At 43.8% G+C, this 22,669-nt stretch overlaps 1 protein-coding gene and 1 long non-coding RNA gene across 10 annotated transcripts in view; one reads left to right on the top strand and one right to left on the bottom strand.

Moving 5' to 3' along the window:
• The window catches only part of RBM33 (RNA binding motif protein 33), a 126,958-nt gene extending 112,428 nt beyond the window's left edge, over positions 1-14,530 (bottom strand). For all 7 annotated transcript variants that reach the window (XM_078059789.1, XM_078059790.1, XM_078059792.1 and 4 more), the window contains exon 1: positions 14,079-14,530. In XM_078059789.1, coding sequence (XP_077915915.1) covers positions 14,079-14,121 — 43 coding nt within the window. In that variant the 5' untranslated portion in view covers positions 14,122-14,530. The remainder of the gene's footprint in view (positions 1-14,078) is intronic.
• Positions 14,531-14,619: 89 nt separating this feature from the next.
• On the top strand, positions 14,620-21,288 carry LOC118521221 (uncharacterized). Of its 3 annotated transcripts, XR_013442963.1 has the most exons (5): positions 14,620-14,770; positions 15,169-15,213; positions 15,829-15,916; positions 18,406-18,520; positions 20,111-21,288. It is a non-coding gene; the product is annotated as an uncharacterized LOC118521221 (long non-coding RNA). The 3 variants fall into 3 exon arrangements; XR_013442962.1 differs by lacking the exon at positions 15,829-15,916 and having other exon boundaries at positions 14,621-14,764; XR_013442961.1 differs by lacking the exon at positions 15,829-15,916 and having other exon boundaries at positions 14,625-14,770.
• Positions 21,289-22,669: the final 1,381 nt, after the last annotated feature.

Genomic DNA, 22,669 nt, shown 5'->3' with positions numbered 1-22,669 from the left:
ATTTAAAAAAAGAAAGATTTTTGTTTTGCAAAACTCTTTAATGTCTCTCTGTAGAAGACAGCTTGATTTTTACATCTGCTTCTGCATTCGATCTCTTGCAATATATTGTTCTGACTGAAGTGCATGAAAGAAATCCAACTCCAAATGTATGTGAAGTTGTAAGAGGGCATTAAGTGTTTTCAGGTAATTTCAGATATTCTTGATACTATACCAATACTCGATAAGTGGCGGTTTCTCAAAGGCTATTTGCAATGAAGAATCTGAAGCCTTATCAATGAACATTTCATACTCTCACCTGTTAAAATGCAATGGTATGTCTTGCATTGTTAATACATCTTTTAACATGAGTGATTATGTAACATCTTGAAAATACACGTTCACTGAGTTTTGCTGCTCTTTCAAATGTGGACACCTTTCATTATTCAATATCAAAAATTACATTTGTTAATAGCACCACCAATCTCATCAGAAAAGTATTCAAATATTGGGACGTCTTCAAGTTCACCATAGCAAATACAACTTTTCCAAAATTCTAATTCTAATTTGGAAGCTTGGATTTTCTCATTGGCAATCAATACTGTCAGTTGATTCCTTGAACAGAGGCTCACTTCATTTGCAAGAAAATATCTGCCAAATACTAAAGTCTGAATAATTCTAGTTTTGTCAGTTGTCTTTTCAAGTAAAACTGGTGTTCTATGAAAAAAACAAAACAACACACAGCAAATTCAGCTCTCAATCAGAGAAGTACTTTTCCTAGAGGCCACAGGTGGTAGTAACAGAAACACCTTATGCATACTTCCCATTTTGTCATAAACCTTTTCTTTTTTTAAGAGGGAGGGAGATGGGGAGGGACAGAGGAGAGAGAAAGAGAGAATCTTAAGCAGGCTCCACGCCCAGCACAGAGCCCAAGAAGCAGTGCTTAATCTCACAACCCTGAGATCATGACCTGAGCTGAAATCAAGAGTTGGACACTTAACCAAATGAGCCACCCAGGTGCCCCAACCAATATTATTTTTTTTAAATGTACTTCAGGGTCAAGATTTAATAAAATTAATAACTTTTACTGCTTCATCAAGGATCTTCCTTAAAAAACTGTTGTGTTTTTTTCTCTGGGAGGCCTGACTTCTAACAATTTATGGCCACTGCCTGAACTCATGCTAAGGCAACAAAATGACTCACCATTACTTTTGCAACAATGGTGCAAATGTAACCACAGTAAAAAAGACACATCAGGTCTTAGTACTCTTATGAAAATAGTCCTGGGGACTCTTTAAGACTTTGAAAGCTGTTGTCGTCCAATCAGTGAACACAGATAGTATGGACAGGGATGCTTACCAGGAATGTTTTATCAAGAGGGGAAAAATGGAAATCAAGCAAATACCCAACAAAAGATGACAAAGCAGAGAGGTAAAATTAAAATACAGTCTTGCAATTATATACTAGGCAGCAGTAAGAACTATCAGTAGTATTGCTGTATTTCTGACATGGAAAAACGTCCACAAATAATATATCATAGGGGGAAAACATCCCACAATATCATGCAGTATAATGGACCACTTTATATGTAAAATGTATACATGTATGTGTGTCTGGAAGGATATAAGTAAAACCACTAATGGCAGTTATCTTTCTGTATGGAATTAATTACAGATTGTCCTCTGTTATTTGTCCTTACATTTTTACAGAACCTATTTTCTTTCTTAGAATAACAACTGTCCTTACTAAAATAATATGCAACTATAAAAACTTCTTGCAATACCTAGAAGGTATAAAGATGGTTATGAAATCACCCCAAATTTCTCTGATCAGAAATAACAGGGCACCTGGGTGGGTCAGTTGGTTAAGCATCCGCTCCTAATTTCTGCTCAGGTCATGATCTCAGGGACAGATCAAACCCCACATTGGGCTCTGCGGTGGGGCATGGAGACTACTTAAGAGTCTCTCTCTCCCTCTCCCCCATCCTCGGCTAGAGCCGGCTCTCAACAAAAAAAAGAAAAAGAATAACAGTCATAACATCAAACAAACATCATTCTAAATGTTTATGCACACATTTGAACATATAATGTGCAAACTTTAAACAGGACGGCACAATGTTCTTAATGAAGTATGAAATTTCATAACTATTTAAATTTATCAGCATAAAAAGCCACTGAAAGAGTGCCTGGGTGGCTCAGTCAGTTAAGCATACGACTCCTGATCTCAGCTCAGGCCTTGATCTCAGGGTCAGGAGTTCAAGCCCTGCACGGGGCTCCATGCTGGGCATGCAGCCTACTTAAATATATCTTAAAAAAAAAAAAAAAAAAGCCACTGAAGTAAAATCAATGGAATGACTGAAATTCAAGTAAAACTTTATTCAACCCAAGAGGTATTTTGAGGTTAATTTCCAGGCAAAAAAAAAAAAAAAAAACATACAGCATAATAGAAAAAAACATACAGCATAATAGGGGCTGGGGAAAGGAAAGTTTGGTTTTACAGTAAGAGTTAGGAAGGCTGAGCAATGACTAGATTTTTGAAAAGCAGATGGGCATAGAGGGAAGACAGCAGAGAGGGTGAAAAGTGCTGTATAAGCCCAGAAGACTGTGAATAGTTCGGTAGGTGTGAAACAGCCATTCACTGACAGAAGCAACAGGAAAAATAAATGCTGAAAAGGTAGATTTGGGACATTACTGAAGAATCTGTGAGAAATCTACACTTAATATGCAACATAACTGCAGTTTAGAAAAATTATCTAGCAGCAAAAAGCAGCAATAACTGAATTGATAACAGATAAAACAATGGTCTGAACAACAAAGAACTACAAACCAAGTAATAAGGAAAAAAAAAAATCCTGGCTAGCATCACAGTAAATAGGTGGGAAAATAAGACAATGGATCAGAATCTATTTTTTTAAGATTTATTTATTTATTTTAGAGAAGCAGAGAGAGAAGCATGAGCAGGGGGAGGGGCAGAGGGAGAGAGAGAAACTCCAGCAGACTCCCCACTGAGCACAGAACCCAACTCAGGGCTCATTCCCACAACCCTGAGACCATGACCTGAGCCGAAATCAAGTGCCCCATTAACTGTCCATTTAGAAACTCCAAGTCATGTCAACTAAATGACAAGGACGAAAGAAGTCAAAGAAAACATCAGTATTTTGAATCTGGAATATTAACGGGATGTGAATTGATTGATAAATGTGCTGGTTTATTCTGGGGTTGGGGATGGGTAGAAGGTAATGAGTTTGGTTTTTAAAATGATGCATGGGTCTTACTACACACCAGTCACCTTTGTTAATACTAAAAGCAAGGCTGACTTGCTGACTGTGCAGGACTGAACAGTCTCTGATTTTCAGACACTAGGCAGATGTTGAACAATTACATTCCATTCTGACCCTCATAATCCGGAGTTAGCAGAGAGGTTAAGGGCTCAGTCTCACGAGACTGCCCCACTTCAGATGATCAGCTTCAAACTGGGTGCCCCGGCTACCCATACTTCTACTGGCCAACTACAAATTCAGGGGTTCCCACAATCACCCTTCCCCCAGGTTAAATAATTCAATTGAACAACTTACAGAACCCCTCACAGAACCCAGGGAAACATGATACTATGACAGTTTACTATAAAGGATAAAAATGAAGAGCCAGATATAAGTAGGACGAAGCTGGGAAGGGTCCAAGTGCAAAAGCCTCTGTCCCCATGGTAAGGGTATGCCACCCTCCCAACACAGGGATGTGGGAAGCTATCCCAAATCCCTTCACTGAGGGATTGTTATGGAGGTCTCATTAGATAAGCATGACTGCTAAACCACTGACCAAAGATGACAGAACTCAATCTCCAGCCCATCTCCTACCTCCCAGGAAATAAGGTTGAGGCTGAAAATTCTAACCCTTTAAACATGTGGTTGGTTTTTCAGGCAACTGCTCCCCATCCTGAAGTTATCTAGGTTACCCCCCCCAACAGTGAGTTATTCATTAGCATACAAAAGACAATAAACTCAAAGGATTTTAGGAGCTCTGTGCCAGGAACCTGTTCACCAGAACCTCACAATGTGACCTTATTCAGAAATAGGATCATTACAGATATAATTGTTAAGATGAGGTCATACTGGATTAGGATGGGCTCTAAATCCAATGACTGCTGTGGCAATTCCACTTCTGAGTATACTTACAAAAGAACTGAAAATACAGGTTTGAAGAGGTATTTATACACCCATGTTCATGGCAGCATTACTCACAATAACCAAAAGGTGGAAGCAACCCAAGTGCCCACCAATGCATAAATGGATAAATAAAATGTGGTCTAGCCATACTACTGGATATTATTTAGCCTTGGAAATGGTGACACCTGCTACAACATGCATGAACTTTGACAACCTTATGTTACGTGAAATAAACCATTCACAAAAAGACAAATGTCGAATGACTGCTCTTACACAAGGTCCCAAGAGTAGTAGAAATCATAAAGACAGAAAGTAGACTGGTGGGTGCCAAGGGACGGGGGAAGGGGAATGGGAAGTTTTATGGGGACAGAAGGAGTAAGAAGGTGGAATACAGATGAAATACGACTGACCATGATTTCATATTGCTATAACTAGATGATGGACATACAGGAACTATGCAATTATTTTTAAGTTGAAATTTTTCCCACAATAGGTCTTTTTTTAAATAAGAAATATTTTAAAGTAAACTATGAATAATTTTCTACTTCTGACGAAGACTCAAAACATCTGGCTGTATACTGTTGATGAGAGTGTGGGGACACAGGCATTCTTTGACTAGTGGTGGCGTGCAAAATGGCACAAATCCTACACAGAACTGTGTTTGACAATATCTGGCAAAAATCTACATGCCTTTCTCTCTTTTTCCTCACTCTGACTAGTCTAAACCAAAGACACACTGGCAAAAATACACAGTGACCTACACACAGACTAACCTTCATGGCATAAAATAAATATTATGTACTGGTTACGAATACATATACGTAGATGTATTTCTTAATTTAACATCTTGACAAATATACACTGGAAATAACACCAAATTCCTGATAGTGTGAGACTCCGGAGAAGAGGATCACGCAAAGCATAATGGGGACCTTATCTGTAATACTGTCCTTCATTTAAAAAACAAACCTGATGCAAATGTGACCAAAGGTTAAATGCTAATTCCAGCTGTGAGGTTAATAGGTTTGTCATGCTACTCTTTACAGTTTATTTTATTGAATGATTTCACCCGGCACACAGGTCAACAGGAAGTGAGAGGGACCCAGACCCAGACAAGTACTGCGTTATACAGGTTAGATATCCTCTCAAGCTCTGGCCACAAGGTACGAACATGGAACAGATGCTTGAAGGGAACCATTTATGATGGAGAAAAAGGGTTTTTTAGTTGTTTTTTTTTTAATGTAGGAACAAGCTCATCATGTGTAGGTGTCTGTATGGAAGGGAAAAGTGATCAAACATGAGGGTGAAGCAAAGGAGGGAAAATGACTCGCAGTGAGGTCCCAAAGGGAAAACTGCTGGGAATCCCAGCGCAGGTGTAAATTCACGCAAGCTTGGGGGAAAAAAGTTTGGGCTGAAAAGGCTTTTTCTGAAGAAAGCAATCTCATCTACTGACACCAAAGAAATAAAAAAAAATTTTTTAAGTAATGCAGTGAGATACAGCTACAGCAACATGGAAGCAGAAGACAACTAGTAATTCCCAAAAGGAAGTAAGAATGACTCTCAACATGGGTGAACCTGTTTTTGGACAAAGACCACACCTAATGAGGCAGAAAGCAAGAGCATATTTTCTTCCTCCTGGAATATGGAATATAAAAATGGAGATGGAAAGAACCATGACGTGAAATTCTAGGAAATAAACTAAGACAAGAACTCTTGGCCCATTTTTATTATTCTTACATTTCCTACAGTCATTTTCCTTCTGTTCACCTTTAGAATACGGACAAATCCTTTTTGTAAAGTTGCAGTTTGTATCTGTCACACTGAGCAGAACCAAGAGAACAAAAGGTGTCCACATAGTCCAGCTGAAGCAAGAACAATGCATCCCTGAAGTCCAAGGGGAAGATTAGCTTAACAGGACAAGCGTGGTCGATGCCCCCACCCGTGGACTCTCCCTGGAAGGCCAAACGTGGTGCTAGACAGTCATTCTATTTCCGTAAGGGAGCAGGTTTCCTTAGAGCAAGATTACAGGTATCTCCTGGAATTTTTACACCTTTCAGTTACACAGCAACCGATGTCTATAACTAACCCAACTCTCTTACTTAGCATTCTCACTATTTCTTCTTTTCCAAGAACCTGAAACTTGGATTAGAAACAATATAAAACATTAGCTTGAATAGGGTTCTAGTCAATTGCCTAGTCCAAGGGCCAGCAAATTACAGTCCACAGGCCAAGTAGGGTCTGCCACCCATTTCTGTCCAAATTTGGCTACTACCTGTTTATGTAAGCAAGCTTTTATTGGAACACTGTATGCCAATTCAATTACATATTGTTCATAGCTGCTTTCAACCTACAAGGGTAAAACAGTAATTGCAACAGAAACCATGTGATCTGCAAAGCCTAAAATATTTACTATTTGGCCCTTTACACATAAAATTTGCCAATCTTTGCTGTAGTCTAAAGGTTCTCAACCTTCTTCTTTTTACCTCAACATCATTCTCATGTTGATACGCTCACATTCTGAATCACTAACAGTCAAATTTCCGTATTTTATAGGCGAGTAAATCTAGACCCTTTATTTAAACCGTAACTAGAGAAAACAATCAGGGTAATGTTCGAGACCTTTGAAAGTGAGCATATTAGCCCTACAGAGTAAAACTACCAAACTGAGTAACCAAGCAAAATATTCAGAGAGAGGCCCTACGCCAGGTTGTCTGGAAAATAATTTGTAGTCATTGTTTTAACAATCTCTCACATGGGGTGCCTGGGTGGCTCAGTCTATTAAGCTTTGGACTCTTGATTTCAGCCATGGAGCCTGCCTGAGATCCTCCTTCTCTCTCTTCCTTTCCCTCTGTCCCACCCCCAAAATAATAAATAATAAATAATCTCTCACGTATGTGGGCCCCTGGACAGGTTCTCCCTAAAATGAACTTTGTATTTTGTTTAGGAAGTGTAGGGCACATTGACCATTTGCCCTATCTTACCACTGAATTTCTCCTTCCTGTCTTTGGATATCAATCATAGTATGAGTCCTAATAGAAGACAGGGCTTTGCCTCCCAATATGGAAACTATAAAAGGTAGATCCTTGATTCTCTATCATCCTGGGCAGCCTGGAAGAGGACGAGTGGTCTGAGCTCAGCCAACCGAATGTTCCCATCATGACTTAGAATCAGAGGAAATGATACCCCATTTCTTTCCCCAGAATCTCGACCCTCTTTTAAAAAAGTGAAACCTTCAAAAATAAATAAGTGAAACTTTCTAAACTGGTGAAGATCAGCTGCTAAATAGGTGAAATTTAGGGGAAGAAACATCAAAGAAAAGGAGAAAGTCCACTCACCAATCCCTCTTTTGCCTTCCACAGACATATGTAACAGTTGTGCTGACTGAGGTCACCATACTCACCGCAATGGTGCAGAGGAAATGCAGGAATACGTTTCTTTGTGGGGCTCTGAGTTAGACTGCGCGAGGCGAGGCAAGGCAAGACACTCGCAGAAGGTTTGAGTCCCACTTATCATTACAGTTACTCTCAGGTGGCAAAGGCAGCACATACACACACAGGACAGGAGGCCGTCTGGGAGGTAGGAGGGAGCCCCAGAAAACCATGTTGCTGCACCTGGGTTTGCAGGAGCCATGAGAGTCAGTGGTGACTTCTTGAGAACTGATAGGGTCCAAAGTCAACACCTGCAGTGCTGCAGACCAAGAAGGCCATGAGATTCCCCAAGAGCCTTCAGGGTCACAGGACTTCCAGGCAAACTCCGGACAACCAGGCTGAGATTATCAGAGAAAGTTTTCCTGACCGTTGTACCTCCACCTTTCTAAGGATTATGTAAGCCTCTAATTCCTGTATTAAAATCGCTTCATACTTGAAATGCATAGCATGGCTTCTGTTCTGACTGAAACACAGACTGATAAAACTCAAATAATCCGAGCACTACTGAAGATCTTAACAGAGACTTCATTTTACTTCAACAAGCTATCATTCTTACATTGGTTTTCTCCTTCAATCCAACTGCAAGTCTTCCTTTTTTTTTTACAGATGTGAAAACCAAGACTAACGAAAGTTAGTAAACAACAAAACCAGATTTAAACTCAGGCCTACCAAACACCAAGTACAGCACTCTTACATTTATTTAGGAAGCAACTGTAGTAACATACCCTCTGATTTCCTATATAAAATATCAGAGGGCAACTATGACTTCGTTGATGATTAGGTAAGAAGATCACTTATTCATGGCACCTACTAAATCATGCAGGCAGAATCACTAAGTATAGGTTGCAATCTGGGGGTGTACAAGGCACATACTCTCATTGAATTACACTGTCTTCACTTAGTTAACATTTTTAAAATGGTGTTATATATATATAAGTATTAGAGTTCCACCTTTCAAAAAAGAGGAGAAAATATCAAAAGATCAAGGATAGCGGACACATTTCGCCATAGCTAAAACAGCTAAAGATAAACAGCATTTGACCAGAGAGGAACAAAATCCCTCCTACTGAAGGAGTGGCAGCCTCAGAGCATCCCTGGAGCACAGCTCCACCAGCAGCTGGGGGCCTGCCCGAGGCCCCAGAGCAGCCCTGAGTGCTGCGCTTCTCCAGCCTTACTCAGTTACATAATCTCTTACTTCCCTCTATGAACTACCGCAGTGCCTATCTTCCCAAAAGCATCTTAACGAACTGTCTCTTTATTCTTATGAAGCATAACTGAAGCATCAGAAACCAATAATAAGAGTTTCAGAAGGTGTGAACAGAGGAAATGAAAGGGAGAAAAATACAAGAAAATCTCCCAGAACTGAAGATGCATATTTCCACACTAAAGTGTCCACCAAATGCAAAGCACAATAAAAAGACCTAGGCTAACGAAATTTTAGAACACTGAGGAGGAATTGTTAAAATCCTCCAGGGAGCGGAAAAGGTCACATACAAAGGAATCAGAATGCCATCAGACTTTTCAACAGTAGAACTGGAAGCCAGAAAAACAACACAACACCACCACCAAAAATCTAAGGAAAATGAATTCAAGTCTAGAATTCTAGGCCCAACCAAATCATCAATCAAGTATAAGAATAAAGAATTTGTTCACACACATGAGCCTCAAAAAAATTTACCTTTAACACACTAGAAATGGTAGTGTTGAACCGTACATTAATTCAAAAATATAAACATAAAAAATTATTTTTCCAGGGGCGCCTGGGTGACTCAGTCGTTAGGCGTCTGCCTTCGGCTTAGGTCATGATCTCAGGGGTCCTGGGATCGAGCCCTGCATCAGGCTCCCTGCTCCGCGGGAAGCCTGCTTCTCCCTCTCCCACTCCCCCTGCTTGTGTTCTTTCTCTGTCTCTCTCTGTCAAATAACTAAAATCTTTAAAAAAAAAATTATTTTTCCAGAAAAATTTATCAAAACTGACCCACAGAAGGGCGCCTGCCTGGCTCAGTCAGAAAAGCATGCAACTCTTGATCTCGGGGTCATGAGTTCAAGCCCCATTTTGGGTGTAGAGATTAAACAAACTTAAAAAAAAATTAGCCAGAGATTTCTAAAAAGCTAAATAGACCAATAATGGTAGAAGAAACTGAAAAATAAAGAGCTACCAGACCCAACGGCTTTGCAGACAAAAGTTCTTCCAACTTAGATTTAATACAGAGATTTTTTACACTGTCCCAGAAAACTTCACAACTCATTCTAGGAAGCCAGCATTTCATTAAAAAAAAAAAAAAAACAGGATAGCACACATGCACACACAAATACAAAGGAAAAAAACTATAATCTGATCTTTCTTAGGATCACAGATAAATCCTAAAATGAAATTCAATAATATATTAAAAAGAACAAAGCATAAAGAAGGTTTTGAGACCAAGAATGCAAGGTTGGTTCATCACTAGAAATCTATCAATACAATACATTAAGAGATTAAAGAAGGGGTCTCATAGATTACCTCAACAGATGCAGAAAAAACCTTTGATAAAATAAAAAACCCAAATCAAAAAACAATTTTCTTTGCTAAAAAGCAGTTACTATAGCAAACACCATATTTAATGGCAAAACATTAAAAGAACACTCGTTAAAACTCAGAACAAGATGACAAAATACAGATAGATGCCTTTCGCCACCCATATTCTTCAACATCATACTGGAGGACTTGACAGTGAAAGCCTCCGAGACAAGTAGAAAAAAAAGAAATGAGAGCTATAAATACCAGAATAGAAGACTCTGCAGGTGTGACTAACCAGAAAATCTAAACTACCAAACTATTAAAACAATGTTCAAAAAACCAGCTATATATAATTCAATTATATTTTTAAAAAGCTTTTCTATAATAGACCAATAACAAATGTGAGAATGTAGAAAGATAAAAAACTACGCCATCTACAGTGACAAATATAAAATATTTAAGAATAAAACAAAAAACTACATAAAGAAAATTTTACTGGGGCGCCTGGGTGGCTCAGTTGGTTAAGCGTCTGAGTTCTTGATTTCAGCTCAGGTCATGATCTCAGGGTCTGGAGATGGAGCCCTGCATGGAGCTACCCCTCCCAACCTCCCTGGGGCACAGGCTCTCTCTCTGAAATAAATAAATCCTTAAAAAAAAAAAAATTTACTTAATGTAAGTTCCATAAAGGTACAGATCTCTAGTATATTCACTATGTACCCCAGCCTCTTAGATTAGTGCCCAGCACAGAACAAGTACTCAATGAACAGTTGGTAAAGATGACTGACAAAAAAGAAAAGCTTGACAGAAACACTCCTGTTAATATTGTAAAAATATCAAACACTCTCAAATTATGTAAATAAACTCAATGCAATCTCAATAAAATTCCAGTAGAATTCTTTATAGAACGTGACTGATGATTCTGAAGTACACTTTTTTAAACACATAGACTAATCAAGAAACTTCTGAAAAAGAACATGCCATCATATATACATAACATATACCCCTACATACCCCCATATATATGTACACACACACTATGAAATAGTAATTCTAGAAAACTGTTAATGGGAACTTAATATATTACGAAGATGGAAAAGATGGAGAATTCAATAAATCGTATTAGAACTGTTATAGGTCCCAAAAGCACACAACACCCAAAACAAAATTCCATATGGAATTAAAGCTGGATATAAAAAAGCACAGAATCATAAAATGTTAAAAGCATAGAGGAACTCTTGGCATAGAGACACCATTACAAAAAGAAAAAAAAAACTTACAAAAAGAAGTGACACATTTCAGAGTAAAAATTTTAAACTTCCATATAGTGAAAAGTTTAAAACAAAGTTATTTATAGGACAAGCACAGTTTTTAAAAAAGGGGTTAATAATCCTGATAAAATATACAAAGAATGAAAAATATATAAATAATGACAAAGAGATCAACCACCCAATAAAAAAAAGCCAAATGATATAAACATGCAATTCACAAACAATATACGAAAAAATGCCTAATTTCTCTGTAGATCAGGAAAATATAGCAACATTATGGCTATTCTGTCCCAAGATGAACAAAAATTAAAAAGATTCTTAGAAAGGGCATGGGAAATGGGGTACTCCCACACACTACTGAGGGAGGATAAAGTGGTACCAACTTTTTTTTAAGGACAACTTTCAATAGCTATCAAAATGTTAAATATATGTAACTTGCAACACAGTATTTCCACTTCTAGAGGTATGTATCCTCCAGGAAACTGCATAAGCACACTAACTTGTGTCTATAGCTGTTTAGCACAGTATTTTCCACAGTAGTTTAAAAGCAGAAATAACTGAAATGGCCATCAATAAAAAAAATGATTAAATGCTCAATAGTAGACCCATAAAACTCTCACCTATTGACATGGAAGATCCCCAGGACCTACTTTTTTTTAAGATTTTATTTATTTATTTGAAAGAGAGAGAAGGAGAGCACACACACAGGGGGCGGAGCAGAGGGAGAGGGAGAAGCAGACTCCCCGCTGAGCAGGGAGCCCCATGCGGAGCTCGATCCCGGGGGCCCTGAGATCATGACCTGAGCCAAAGTCAAATGCTTAACCGAATGAGCCACCCAGGTGCCCCCCCCCCAACCCTCAGGACCTACTTTTAAGTGAACAAGGCGAACTGCAGAATACTACATGATTCTGTTGGTACCATAAAAGTCCACAAAGCTAAAAATGTTCAATTTACATATGCACAGAAAAGGGTACAAAAGGATTCATAAGGAAAATATTTCATACTTTAACTCACTCACTTGTCAAATTACTTGTTGAACATATACAATGTGCCAGGAACTTGGAATAAGTGGCAAGTAAAACGGGCAGCAGTCCTGTCTTCATGGGGCTTACAGACTAGGGGGAAGATTTTGTTTAAAAAAAGAAGCAAATAACAAAATACAATTACAAGCTGGGATAAACGTTCTGAAGAAAACAAGGCAGAACAAAAGGGAGAACAAGCAGGAGGCGGACGTGCCTCAGACAAGAAGGCCTCCCGGGGCGCCGGGCCCGCGCGGGAGCGGCCAGCCCCCACCGGAGGCCGGGAACGGGGCTGCTGGCCAGAGCAGGGCCCGGTGTGTCGGGTGCGGCCCTCGGAGCCGGGCCACACAGGACGCACAAACCTTGCAAGGACTCTGGCTGTGGTCTAAGAGCCAGGGAAACCAGGTGCCTGCGATGACACGGCAGGGAAACCTCCAAAACATCAAGGACAGAGCCTACCTACTCCTCTAAAACAGCAGTTCTCAAACCTTCTGGACTCCAGTTCATCAAGGACACCGAAACGCTTTTACTGAGGTGAACTGTATTCACGGACATTCACCATCTCGCAAATGAGAAACTAGCGACTCGGAAGGACACGCCAGCGGCCGTCTGTGTACCGCCCGCACGTCCCACGGCCTGTGGAATCGCCGCCGCACACGCGCTCTGCTCCCGCGAAGACAGCCCCGGCCGAGCTCCCGACCACACTTAGAGGACGACGCGCAACCAGGATCCTGGCCCCAGAAGTACCGAGTCAGGGCACCACGCATTTTCAACTTTTAACTAGAAAGCCTCACCTCGAACAAGCAAAAGAATCACCCGACAGAAAGGCGGGGGGCGCAAACCGTACTGCCCAAAGGGACCTTTCTGCGTTGAGTCTCTGCGGTTCCCTCCACTTTGCCAAACAAACGTTTTAATATTCACACCGAAGTTCTGGGCAGGATGCCTGCAACGCATGCACAGGGAAGCGTGACTCAAGGACACCTCGAGGGTGGACATGGAACGATGCTCGCTAATGCTCACCAAACGCTCTTGTCGACACTTTACCACCCCAGGGGCTCCTTCACCAGCGCTTCCGCGCAATCATCAAAGTCACTTTCAAGTATTCTTCCATATTTAAGATTAAACAAACAAACAAACAAACCACCTCAATCAACAAAATGTAATTTCACCAGTGATTTTTACCCGGAATTTGTTAGGTGCCCTGTCAAAATCACTGATGCTTGCGAAACCAGAAGAAACCACGCAAGGGAACGGACTCAGTATCTAAAGGCATCTTGCCCGATCCGTCTCCGTACGCCGCTGACGAAGCACTAACAGACGTTCACCGGACCAGTGAGGGGCTCACGTAGCAGCAGACCCTCGAGTGGGGGTCCTTCCCTAAGGATTCCCAGTTTCTGAAATGCCGCCCTGCCCCACACTCCTGCACAATGGGGCTCTCTCCCCCAGCTGCGTCTCTGCCTCGGGCCGGGAGTCCACCTGAGCTGGTCAGAGGCCCCCCTCCCACAAACCCCGCTCGCCCGCACGGCCGGTCTGAGCAGGTCGCGGCCCCGCAGGCCACAGCCTCGCCGCCCGGGACCCGCCGCCGTGCCGAGGGGCCCACGGCTGATGCAGGCGAGCCCCGGCACCGAGGCTCGCGGGCCACCGCGCCGCGGAGACCGACGCGGGAGGCAGGACGACGCGAGCCGAGGGAGCCCCGGCCCGTCCCCCCGCGCGGGGCGGCTCACGTACCTCCGGCGCCGGCTCCTCCGCCCGCTCCCAGGGCGGCCGCCATGGTGCTCGCGGGCCCGGCCTTCAGGGTCGCCCCGCCAAGCCGGCCGGTGGGCCGCCGGCCGGCCGGAGCCCGGGAACGCGCGGCGGAGGACGGGGGACTGGGGACCGGGACCGGCAACAGGGGGGAGGCGGCCGGCGGTCTCGGGCACTGCGGCCCGGCTCCTCCGCAGGAAGAAAACAACAGACTATCGCAACATGGCCGCCGGCCCGCCCGCCGCCGCGGTGCACGCCGGGATGATGGCGACCGGCAGGGCGGGCGCGGACCGCCTCCGCGGCGCCGCGGCTCCGGGCCGCCTCCAGGGACGCAGGGCAAGCGCGGAGGGCGAGTAGGCGCGCAGCCGCCGCGCTCGACTCCGGCAGCCGCAGGGTTTGCAGCGGCGTCGGGAGCGGTTGCCGGCCGTAGTCCGGTCCCGGGTTCTGTCGTACGCCGCTTTGCAGCAGTTGGCGCCGCGCTTTCCGGCCGGCGGCCTGCGGGGCGGTGGGCGGGGCCGGCGCCGCCGCCAGGGCCGGGGCGGGGCGTACTCGGAGAAGCGAGGCCCGCGTCGGGAGACGGGCTGCAGGTGCTACCCGACACGCTGAGCCACGCAGCGCCGAAGTCAGTGGGAGTTTGCATTTCTGAGCAGCGAGAAAGGCCAGAAAACGAGGTGCTAGTGAGTGACGTCAAGGAAAGGACACGGGGCTTGGGGAGCCTTGTGTGCTTGTTGGCAGTTGGGGTGTGAGGGCTGTGGATGCAGTGGGGTCGTAGAGTACACAGGAGCTGCAAACCTGGACTCAGTGACAGCGAAGGTGGGGCCTTACGGGGGAAGGAAAGAAAGGGCCGTCGGGGTAGAAAGAGGAGGCTGAGCAGAGACTCAGAGACGTCAGAGGACTTCCTAGGGACCGAGAACTGCCAGCAGAGCGTATTGGAGGAGGAAGGAGGAAGTAAGCCGTGAGCTGCAAAGGGGACACGGGCCAGATGCATCCAGGACTTTGGGGCATTTTCCTGAAGCTGTAGGGCGTATGAGAAGGCTCTAACAACAGAAGTTACATGATAAAATTTGTGTTTTAGGAAGACGGCTCCGACAGCAGGAGAGCCGATGGGCAGCATGGAGAGGTAAGACACCCTTAGGAAACGGCCGCCGCAGTCCAGGCAGCAGGTGGCTTCCTGCATGGGAAGGTGGACATGGGACAAAACCTTAGTGGTAGACTACATGAACTATAAAATTCTTTGAACTTTTACATACGTTTGAAGTTTTTCATAATAAAATGTTTGAAAAAAAATAAGCTTTCCTGGATTAATAACTAATGTAAGTAATTCTCATCTAAAAGATAAAAACCAAAGAACAATTTTAAAAGTTATTTTGATTCACCTGCATGTAATCACTGCAAAAAATAATAACGATAAGCTTGGTAAGCACCCGGCATAACTAAGTCTCCGTCAGAAAGCACATCAGCACATCCGGATTTCAAATGGCTTGAAGCTCTAATCACCTTGCATTACTTTTTGAACTGTGGAGGATGGAATTCCTAACTCAGAAAATGTTTTTCAGGTTGGTTTCACTGGTGATCTAATACTCCACACACACACATCCTGGTGATCTTGAGAAGGATGATTCAAAAAACCAAATACCCAAAGATGAAACAATCTCATAGATACTTTGTAGCCAGGTTATAATTGAGGAAAGACCTCTGTCTCAGTTATGAATGACCTAAAAATGAATTTCTCTAGGACACACATCTCTACATTTTTTCATAAGACACCCACTGGAAAAACTTGAGCATGGACACCGAATATTTGAAGATGTTGATAAATTACTGTGAGTAAAGGTTTAACAAACCCCTTTTCTTCTCAACAGGCAGATTTCACTTTGGGTTGACTTTTTAGCTTGTCGTAGAAACCTAATGGAGTCAGAAGGTCAGCTGCGTTATGAAACATCATTGGTCCTGTTAAAGATGCACTCTGGCTGGTACACTTTTTCTGGCTGGAGAAAACGGAATGATCTTTAAACATCTGTCAGGAAGCCAGACCTTTAGGCTCTGTTTTAACTGAGTTTGGGGATCTAAAAGATAAACTCAGGTAACTATTATGAGATGTATCAGTTCCCACGGTCTGAGACTGCTGAGCCAGGGCCACTCCTACTCCATCTTACCCTGAGTGACAGCTGGGGAATCACGAGCAGCTCTGCCAGGAGCTCATGCATGCCTATACGGACTGCAGGGAGGAGCACCTGATAATGCCCTGCCCCTAACATGTTTCTTCTCTATCCTCTTAAATGAAGCTGCTGCCAGGTGTGGCATTACAGGAGTGTAAATGGTTAAACCTAAGAAGACCTCCTAGTGGGCACTTACAATTTCATACATCTCCCACTGAAAATCTTACAAGTTCAGCTTTGTTTTTAGTTAAAAGTGAATATAGAAGCTTTCCTCTTATGTCAATAGGGACTGAAAAGTCTAGGGCCCCTCCCTCCTGCTCTAAAACAGATTTTGCAGAAAAAAATTTATTGGGTTGCTGGATTTTAGAAATTAAATCTCCAGGGGATCAAAAGAGAAGGGGGGGGGAGAAAAGGCCTAAGCTGTAAGTCGTGAGCATATAAGAAAGGTTAGGTTTCTCCGAGGGAAGGTACCCTGTTGGCACTGCTAATAAGAAATAAGTTCTTAGTCCTCTGGTGGGGTGAGAGAGTATGAACATGAGGCTCCCAGATTAAGCCAGAGATCCTGGAAAGGCTTCCTCAAATTATGCTTCCATGTTTTTCACAGTTTAAGATCAACCAACTGTGAACTTACAATCAGAGATCACGAAATACAAGGGAAGAAACCACTGTAATTGAGAGTTGGAAAAATAAAAACTGTAGATTGTACTTCCAAGGACCTCAGATATTAAAATTAACAGGAACAAAAAATATGAACTGTTTAAAGAAATGAGTGAAAGTGAGAAACCAAGAGGAGACCCCACAGTGACCACAGAGCCATGTAGCTGTCCTTTTCCTCCCAGCCTTCTCCTCAAACAGTCTTGTCCTGAAGCCATTAGGTGACACTGGTGGTGACATGGCAAGGGCGGGGGAGGTGGAGACAGCCGTGCTGACCCAGATCTGAGTATCTGACCCCATGCCCCATGAGAGGGCTGCCTAGTATGGGAAGTGAGATCAAAAGGGTGAAGAGTATGTCCTTGTTTATTGGCAGGCCAGGATAAGGAGTCACCTGAGCAGAATAAGGAGGGCCTCTGCCCATGGGACTAGTGCAACACGGAGAGTCCCAGCCTGGGCAGGATACCAGGACATCACCCCGGGTGGGCCCATAGAATTTACTCTATGTTAAACTTTTCTATAAGTTTTGTATTGCTTTGAAACAAACAAACAAAAAATATTAAAAAACAGGAAAGGACCAAAGAGAGCATTGTTTAAAAATGTAATTGCTGAATTGTGGTGATGGTGAGGGTATCACAGGTGTGCACATGTCCAAACTCATCCAATCGTGTACATTGAATATGTGCAGGTTTTTGTGTATCAATCATACCTCCATAAAACTATGACAAAATGAACTGTTGGAGTAAAATCCCAACAGAAAGGTTAAATAGGTGAGACCCAGTTGAGGGAATTTTAGAGTTGAGGACAGGCAGGAATGGATTGCCCAGAATGGACCGCAAAGAGGAAAGGCATGGAACAGTGTGACTGAGGCGTTTTGCAACCGGGAGGACAGAACAAGAGTGTCGGACTGGAGGTGCACAGAAGAGAACAAAGACCATGGAAGAGAGGCAGGATCTGTGAAGATGACTCCTGAGAATTTTCAAGAACCAATGAAAGACATCAGTCCACAAATACAGGAAGCATGATGAGCATCAGGTAAGCAAAGTTAAGAGAAATCTACACCTAGATGCATGTGATGCAACTAAAAAATATGTCCAAGAAAGAGAAGACCTTAGAAGCAACGAAAAAGAACCTGCCACATCTGGTCATGCCAGAGCAGCTGGGGCAGGCTCCCTGCACATGTTACAGCAGGAAAGCTGGACAAATGTGAAACGCACTGTTTTCTGGCATTGGACAACACGCAGTGCTGGACTGCGGTCACCAAGACAGAGGAAACCACCACAGCGGGCCTTACCGTCCAGCTTTCTCCTGGGAAGCACTTTCTGGACCTTGGAGGAGGAGGGGAAACTCAAGTAAAACCCAGCGATCATAATGACTTGAGAGATCAGAGTTTCGAGGGGCTGATGGGGGCATTTGTGGGGCTCAGTGCTAGAGGTGATGGAGCTACATCGAGAAGGAGCCCCAGAAATCTGCATGGGGTCTCACCTGGAATGTCGTTCCAGGTGAAACCCCATGAGGATGGGAAAAGTACAAGAAGAGTCAGCTGTAAGTGGAACAATTCGCAGAGTTCACACCACTGTCCCCATGACCTCCATGGACGTGTTCAGAGCTCCTGAGGTATGTGCATCCCACTTTAGATATGGCTGCTTTTCCAGTCCCTAGGCCAGCATTTCTCAAGGCGCCATCAAGCTTAGAAATTCGCTTTAAAATCACTTTTGGGGGGCGCCTGGGTGGCTCAGTCCATTAAGCGTCTGCCTTCGGCTCAGGTCATGGTCTCAGGATCAAGTCCCAAATCGGGCTCCCTGCTCCACGGGGAGCCTACTTGTCTCTCTTCCTCTGCCGCTCCCCCTGCTCGTGCTCGCTCGCTCTCTCTGTCAAATAAGTAGATAAAAATCTTTAAAATAAGTGAAATCACGTTTGGGTCCTTGTTAAAAGGCAGATTCCTAGGTTTCGTGCCAGTTTTATCAAGTTTTGATTTCTGGAAGTTGGGTCAGGAAATCCCTTCCCAGGTGCCTTGTATGCTCACCAGAGTCTAAAACCACCTCCATGGATGTTTCAAGTTGGGAAATGTTAGCTTATCCGACTTAGCTTTCTTTTACGGCTCCTATTGTGGAACTCTATAATGAATTCCCATTTTCCAGGGGAGGAGCTATGTGCTTCCTTGATTTTACAGTTTCAAGCTCAGGAATCTAGGGGAATGAGGTCTTTAGGAATATTCTGCTCTGTGGCAACCCCAGGATGGGTGTCAGTGCTAAGGGCGTGAGTGGCGTGAGGCAGGTGCGGGAAGGAGGCTCTCCAGGCGTAGATGCGGAGCACGCGCTGAGTTCTAGCCTGGCGTGTGTGGTCAGGTGCGTACCTAGCTGGCTGTGGTACTGGGCACAGCTGAGTCCCCGGAGAGTCCCTCAGAGCACAGACTGCTTCAGGCCAAGGCAGAAAAGCTGATGAAGCCACACTTTGTATTTAAATAGCCCTGTTTCCCCAGGAGCTCAGAATCCTCATTTATCCCCACACACCACCTATGGGGAGGCAGTGAAGTAGCCTCACCTTGCCAGTGAGAAAGCTAGCTGGCCCAGATCACATGATGCCGTCCCCTCTGTGAGAGCCCACCCTCCCACCCTCCTGGGTGCCCTGTGGTAGCAGCAGGGTAGGGCCCTGCCTCTCCCGGGACCTCAGTACAACAGGACAAACCCGTCTTTCCCCACGAGTGCACCTGCACATGCACCCAGCCAGCCCCCCCACACACTGGCCTAAACCCTCACAAGCTCAGGCATCCCCAAGGTGATCCTTTTGAGGGATTCATTGCTGAGACTTACATATTCACCTGGTTCTTCTCAGTTATTACTTTCTGTCATTGTTCTTTTTATGGTGCTTTCTTTTCTTAGCCTGTTTTTCTCTCATTATTAAGAACATTTGCTTTATAAAGATATTAGAAGGATGTCATCCTAAGGTGCCCTAAAAGTAAAATATCCTATATGAGTTGGAGGATTTTAGATGTAAAGAGGTTACATAATGCATTTAGTGCTGACAAGTGGGATAACCAGCGAGACGTCAAAGACACACCTGCACAATCTACCGTGGGGTGGTGCGCGAACCCAAGGTCCCGAGCCTCATCACTTGCTTGAATTTCAGGGGCATCGAAGTATAAGCATAAGATGGTAACCGATAAGTTGATGACGGAGCAACAGTAAGTTTGATTCTCATTTCTAGCATAGGATCAGAGCTCCACATCAGAGACAGCCCCACTTCTTGAGTACAAGTGTGCAAAGGAAACCGCCAGCACCCCAGGATGTTTCTTTTGCTAACAGTGACTTATCGTGTGACGCGTGAGGTCCCTGGTATTACTCCGGTAAGATACTTTTTGCAATCGTGTTTCAGAAGTATGTCAACCTAATCCAGTCAAGAAATGGGCAGAAGACATGAACAGACATTTTTCCAAAGAAGACATATGAATGGCCAACAGACACATTAAAAAAATGTTCCATGTCACTCAGCGTCAGGGAAATACAAATCAAAACCACAGTGAGATACGACCTCTCACCAGTCAGAATGGCTAAAATTAACAAGTCAGGAAACAACAGATGTTGGCAGGGATGCAGAGAAAGGGGAACCCTCCTACACTGTTGGTGGGAATGCAAACTGGTGCAGCCACTCTGGAAAACAGTATGGAGGTTCCTTAAGAAGTTAAAAATAGAACTACCCTACGACCCAGCAATCACACTATTAGGTATTTACCCAAAGGATACAAACGTAGTGATTCAAAGGGGCACCTGCATCCCAGTGTTTATAGCAGCAATGTCCACAATAGCCAAACTATGGAAAGAGCCCAATGTCCACCGACAGATGAATCAATAAAGAAGATGTGGTACACACACACACACACACACACACACACACACACACACACACACACAATGGAATACTACTCAGCCATCAAAAAGAATGAAATCTTACCATTTGCAATGACATGGATGGAACTAGAGGGTATTATGCTAAGCAAAATAAGTCAATCAGAGAAAGAATTATATGATTTCACTCATATGTGGAATTTAAGAAACAAAACAGAGGATCACGGGGTAAGGAAGGAAAAATACAATAAGATGAAATCAGAGAGGGAGACAAACCATAGAGACTCTTAACTCTGGCAGCTGCCCTGCAAGCTTCTTGCCTTTTCCCTTTGCTGTTTTACAAATGGGAAGCAGGGAGAGGAACCGTCACGGATGTGCCAAGGACAGAGAACAAGGCAAAGCTCCTCACTTCGTGTGCAGTCCGCCCAGGGGATAGCTCCTGTCTGATCACTTCTGGGTTTTGGAGAGTCATGTGAAATCCCTGCATAATACTAATAGCAACGCTGGGAATTGTGTAAAAGCAAATAAAATTGTACTTCTGAAAGCAGCAACGTTAAATCATCTTTTAAATTATATCTTCTGTCCGCTTGGGAATATAATTGATCTTTCATTGTTTGTCTGTTGCACATTTGCTCCTAATGAGTTCAAGCGCCCACCTTCTCCTTGCTAGCATTGTTTTATTTTTCTGAGTCCAAATTATTTGGGCTATCCGGACACTCCTGATTCGTACTTCACTCTCCATTATGCCAGCTGACAAGTAGTTACTCATGTGGCCCTCCTTGCCTTTGGTTGCCTTCCCTCAGGATCAATATGTCACATCCCAAAGCTGACTTTGTTGCTCTAATAACCATAAATTTAATTCTTCAAGTATCGACTATTTATTAGATAAAGAAATCTGGCCATCGATTATTGCAACTAAACATTAAGCTGTTGTTTGTCATCTTGACTAATGACAAATCTCATGAGGCCATGCGTCCACGGAGCCCGGAACGTTTTTTGGGAGCCTTCTATGGTGTCTAGCCCCACGGCAGTCACTTTCATGTCTGGACCTTAGCTTCCCTATTTATGGGTGAAGGGCGGGGCTAATGTGTCCTAAGGCATTTAGCTACGTACCAGGGGCTCATAAGTACACTGTGGAGCTCCTGTAGCTTCGAAAACTTGAGGAAGGATCAATGTCACACAGAAGTTTTAAAAGGAGAAATCCTTTGCGCTATTCCTTCTACAATACTAGGATTGTGGGACAAAGTGCAAGATGGGCTGAAACGGAGGCCATGTGAAAATCAAGGACTTGACCAAGGTCACAGAAACTAGAAGGATCTGAGCCAGGACTGATACTCTGTGTGGTAGACATTTATTCTAACGAGTTGGGGAGAATCACCTTCCTCTTTGGGGAATTGATCTCTCCCACCCCTACCCCAATCTGTGGCTAGTGGGGGCCCTGGGGTGCTGTCTCCCAGCCTTAGTAGTTGGCTGGGGAATGGCCTGAGCCCGTGGTAGAATCTGTTCAGCACACTCCCTCCCACTACCCCCATCTTCTGAGACTGCACAGAGAGATGGACATGTAACCCAAGCCAGGGGTCCTCAGGACACTGTGCACCATAGCTGGGGGAAGGGGCTTCCTTTCAGGCAGTGAGGTTGGGAGAGTGGGGCCTGAAAGGTACCAGTGGGCCATGCCCCTCCTCCAGGAGAACGCTGGGCTCAGAAGATGAGAACGAAGAGGCAACAATGAGAGAGTCTGAAAATAACCTCTTGCAACTTCAAAGGATGGAACTTTCACCAGCAGAAAATGAAAGGAAGGTGGGTCGCTGGTTTCTGAGTGGTAGATAAATATTTACCAGCTGTATGAAGTCTAAACAATCCTGTCCAAAGGCATTCACCAAATGTCTTTTCAACTTTTCATTTAACCACCTGCCATTTTAAC

Source organism: Halichoerus grypus, chromosome 12, assembly GCF_964656455.1.
Source record: "Halichoerus grypus chromosome 12, mHalGry1.hap1.1, whole genome shotgun sequence".
Taxonomy (NCBI): Eukaryota; Metazoa; Chordata; class Mammalia; order Carnivora; family Phocidae; genus Halichoerus; species Halichoerus grypus.
This window is presented reverse-complemented; position numbering and strand designations above follow the sequence as displayed.